The following is a 4913-nucleotide window of genomic DNA, read 5'->3' on the forward strand; positions in this document are numbered from 1 at the left end:
GCTTCAGGAAGAACTTTCAAAAAGTAAAAAACAAGTTTTGAATTTAACTTTTTCATCATTCTTTTTTGTTTTTAATACAATTTTTTTCTAAAAAAAAAATAAAAAATAATTGATTTATATCACTTATAATATTAATAAAAACTTGTTTCATTCAAATAAAAAAATCACTCAAACTTTAATTGCTTAATAATAACCTTCTTATTAATGTTGTATTTATGTTGTTAAATATACCAAGATATTTATCATTTTATTTAATATTTAATACGTTCAATTTAAATAAAACCAAATAAATGAATAAAATAGTGTTTATCTTTATTATTTTCATTCAGTAACTCATAGAATAAGTTGAAAGAATAAAAATAATAATAAAAGCGTTATTAATAACAAATATTAATTAATAAAAATGTTTAGTCAAAAAAAGAAGAAAAGTGAAAAACTATAATTTTTAGAGAACATTTTTGAAAGATGGAAGAAGTGAATCAAACGAGTAGAATGATAATTGAAAAGATGACATTCTATAATTTTAAGTCATATTATGATAAAGTTGAACTTGGTCCATTTCATGAATCATTTACAGCAATTGTTGGTGCCAATGGGTGTGGAAAGTCAAATGTAATTGATGGATTATTATTTGTATTTGGAAGAAGGGCAAAACAAATACGTCAACAAAAAGTAGCAGATCTTATTCATAAGTCTGCTCTTCATCCAAATTGTACTGAAGCAAGGGTTGATGTTCATCTTGTTAATGTTGATACAGAAGGATCTTATTTACCTAATACACGATTTACTGTTACTCGAACAGTCTTTAGAGATGGAACTTCAAAATTTATGATTGATGAAGTGGTATGTAAATTTGATGCGATTCTTGAGAAGATGAGGTCTAAAGGGTTTGATTTATTAAATAACAGATTCCTTATTTTACAAGGTGAAGTAGAAAGAATCGCTTTAATGCCAACAAAGTCTAAAAATGGAGAAGATGGAATGCTTGAATTTCTTGAAGATATTATTGGTACATCTCAATACATCGAAGGGATTGAAAAAGGAACATCAGAACTTGAAAAATTAAATGATGAAGTACATGAAAAGACAAATAGATTTAAAATTATTGAACGAGAACGAAATGGGATATTGAAAGAAAAAGAGAACGCTATTTCATATTTAAAAGAAGAATATAAAATGTGTGGATTAAAGAATAATTTGAATAAACTAGAATTAAAAGCAGTTGAAGAGAAAGAAGTTGAGAGTAAAGAAGAGCGAGAAAAATTAGAACAAAAACGAAAAATTATTCAAGACGCAAAAAATGAAAAGTTGAAAGAAAAGACAACTAAAGATAAGATTATTGAAGAAAAAGGAAGAGATATAAAAAAAATTGAAAAAGAATATGAAAAGCAAAAGGGTTTGATCAACAGTGCTAAGAAGAAGAAAGCAAGAGCTGAAGAAGAAAAGAAGCAAAATGAAAAAGCGGTTCTTCGAAATGAAAAAGAAATTAAAGAAATGGAAAAGAAGATCAAAGATGAAAAAGAAAAAATTGAAAGTAAACAACGAAGGTACGACCAATTATCAAAAACAATGGAAAAAGATAAAGAGGAAATTGAAAAATTAAAAAGTGACCTTGAAAAACAAACTAGTGAGGTAAAAGAAAAGACTTTACCTGTTAAGAAAGAAATTGAAAACCTTATGGAAAAATTAAAAGAGCCAGAAGAACGAATTGAAGAATTAAGGAATGAAAATAGTAGAAAGGAAGCAGAGATTGAAGGAAAAAAAGAAGGATTAGAAACAATAAAAAATGAATTAAAAAATATTTCACAAATACTTAATGAAAATGAAAGAACTATAGAAGAAAAAGTAAGAGAAATAGAAAGAGAGGAGCATTTAAAAAAAGTTATGGAAGAAGAAGAAAGAGAAAATGAAGAACGTAGGAAGGGTTTAGAGCAAGAAATGAGAAATTTAAAAGAAGATATTGGAGAAAAAAGAGACCTTATTCAACAATTACAACAAGTTTGTGAAGTTGCAGAAAATAAAAAAGAAATTGCTAAAATAATTAAAGTTATTCAAGAAGAACAAATTGAAGGATTAAAAGGAAGACTTGGAGATTTAGGAAGTATTGAAAAGAAATATGATATTGCAATAACTACATCTTGTGGAATGTTAGATTACATTGTTGTTGAAAGTATAGAGGGTGCTCAAAAGATAAGTGAAATATGTAAAGAAAGACAACTTGGAAGAGTTAGTTTAATTATTTTAGAGAAGATGAAAGTAAAACCAAATTGGAGAAATTGGAAAAAAATACCAAAAAGTGAAAGAATAGTTGATTTGATTGATTGTGAGGAATGGGCAAGGGAAGTATTCTATTTTGCATTAAGAGATACTTTGGTTTGTGAAAATTTAACAATAGCACGAGAAGTAGCATTTGGAGAAACACGACAACGGGTTGTTACGTTAAATGGAGAATTACTTGACAATGTTGGTAGTATTACAGGAGGAGGGAATGTTGTATTAAAAGGAGGAATGAATAAGGTTGCTCTATCAAAAGAAGAGCAAAAGGAACTTCAAAAGTTGAAAGAGGAACTTGAAGAAAAAGAATGTCAATTTGAAGAAATAAGAAAAGAAGTTGAAACACAGAGGAAGAAAATAGAAGAGAATGCACAAAAGATTAAAGAAAGTACAATAAAACAAGAACAATTAAATGACTTAAAGAAAAAAAATAAAGAATTGAAAAAAAGAATTGAAAAAGGAAGTCTCGATGTTGAAGCTAGAGAAAGAGAAGTTACACGAATTTGCAAAGAATTTGAAATAAAAAAACAAACAAGTGAAGAAGAGATTCAAAAGATAGAAGAACAAAACAAAGTGTTATTTGAACAATTGGAACAAAAACAAAAAGAGTTAGAAAAGTTAGAAGGACTTGATATGAAAATTATTAAAGTAAATTTACAAGATATAAATGAAAGAAATCAAAGAAATACAAAAGAATATAATAGAATAGAATTAGAAATTAGTGGAAGTACAAGTAAAATTGATGAATGGAATAGTTATCTCAAAGAAATGAATATTCATTTGGAAGAATTGAAAAATAGGATGGAAAAAGATGAAATAAAAATTGACGAAACTCAAATGAAACTTACAAAGAAAGAACTAAATGAAAAAAATGATGAGTTAAAAAAAATCGAAGAAGAATATGAAATTCTTCTTAAAAGTATTGAAGAACTAGAAACTGAAGAAGAAAAAATTGGAGAACAAATCGAAGAAATTAATGGAAATAACTCCGAATTAACTGAAAAGAGACAACGTTGTGAAAAAGAAATTCGTTCTATTTTTAAACATATTCGAGAATTATTACATATTGCGGAAATTCATGAAGAGGATGAATATATTGAAAATGTGTTAAATCATAATGAAACAGATAATCAAATGGATGAAGAAAAAATTCGAATTATTGGTATTTCACTTAAAGATGTTGTAGATGAATTGAAAGAAATTAATCGAAAAGAAGTATTAGCTATGATAGAAGATGAAAAGAAAAAAATTGAAAATATGATAGAAAATGTTAATTTGAAAATCATTGCAACTTTCATCAAAGTTAACAAAGAGTATCAAGAAAAATGGGATGTCATGAATGAGGCTATGAAAAAACAAGAGGATTGTAAAACAACATTAGAAACATTGAAGAAAAAACGTTTTGATGAATTTATGAATGGACTAACAGAGATATCTTTCAAGTTGAAAGAAATGTATTATTTACTGACACAAGGAGGTGTTGCTGAACTTGAACTCGTTGATACCTTAAACCCATTCACTGAAGGTGTTGTGTTTAGCGTTAGACCACCAAAAAAAGCCTGGAAAAATATTGCTAATTTATCAGGAGGAGAAAAGACATTGAGTTCATTAGCACTTATATTTGCTTTACATCATTACAAACCAACACCAATTTATGTTATGGATGAAATAGATGCTGCGTTAGATTTTAGAAATGTTAGTATTATAGCTCATTATATCAAAGAACGTACAAAAAATGCACAATTCACTATTATCTCACTACGTCCAGAGATGTTTGAATTAGCAGATAGATTGATGGGAGTATATAAAGTAAAAGATGTATCATGTTCTGTTTCATTTAACCCAAATGCTTATAACTTGAACAATAATTGATTTTTTTAATGAAAATTCTCCAAGAAAAGTAACGTGAAATTTCATTACACTTTTTGAAATGAATAAATCTAGTGTTAACAAAATATCCATTCTAACAAAGATGAAAACGTTATTTCTTGATGCACTGAAAGGAAAAGACAAGGATAGTATTAAAACCTATTGCTCAGAAATTTTTCAAAATGGTAATATACAAGAAATGAAAGGTGTTGTTCAAGCCATTATTACTTTAATTGGTTCTAAATATAACAGACAACATTTCACTATCCATGACCTTTCTTTGTTAATAGACATATCCAGCCTTTCCTTAGAAAACACTCAAGAGATATTATTTCAGTTAGTCATTACTCCAACAGATCGTGAAATCTTTATTCCTCTTGAAATTTATTGTAAATTAATTGATTTATCCATAAACACAAAAAAAGAACATATGTTGACTCAATTATTACAATATCATTTAATTCCAGATAATAAAGCAATTGCTATGAAACTCATTTCGTACAAGCATCAGTCTAGTTCATTGTTTTATGCTGGGATAGACATATTAAAACGAACAAATAAGTATGAAGAGTTGATTGATATCTACTTATCTCAAGGTGACATTTTTATGGCACTTAGATTGGCAGATTTATCTCGAAGGAGTATTTCGACTCAAACAATCAAAAATTGTTTGTTAAAATTAAATAACTCTGTGATAACAGCTCAATTTGAGTGTGAGTATCAACAACTAATTTAATTTATTATATTCAACGGGACTTTATTTAATTTTA

At 27.2% G+C, this 4913-nt stretch overlaps 2 protein-coding genes across 2 annotated transcripts; both read left to right on the forward strand.

The window, feature by feature from the left end:
• Positions 1 to 465: 465 nt before the first annotated feature.
• ENU1_047740 (SMC4 protein, putative) lies at positions 466 to 4146 on the forward strand (the record flags this gene model as incomplete). The annotated part of the gene is made up of 1 exon (XM_008857760.1): positions 466 to 4146. One exon carries the CDS (start codon positions 466 to 468, stop codon positions 4144 to 4146), a length of 3681 nt encoding a protein of 1226 aa, XP_008855982.1.
• Positions 4147 to 4246: 100 nt separating this feature from the next.
• Positions 4247 to 4879, forward strand: ENU1_047750 (hypothetical protein; the record flags this gene model as incomplete). The annotated part of the gene is made up of 1 exon (XM_008857761.1): positions 4247 to 4879. The coding sequence occupies one exon, from the start codon at positions 4247 to 4249 to the stop codon at positions 4877 to 4879; it is 633 nt and encodes a 210-aa protein (XP_008855983.1).
• Between the last annotated feature and the right edge of the window lie 34 nt (positions 4880 to 4913).

The sequence above is a fragment of the Entamoeba nuttalli genome (genome assembly GCF_000257125.1).
Source record: "Entamoeba nuttalli P19 unplaced genomic scaffold asmbl_2909, whole genome shotgun sequence".
NCBI classification, from domain to species: Eukaryota; Evosea; order Mastigamoebida; family Endamoebidae; genus Entamoeba; species Entamoeba nuttalli.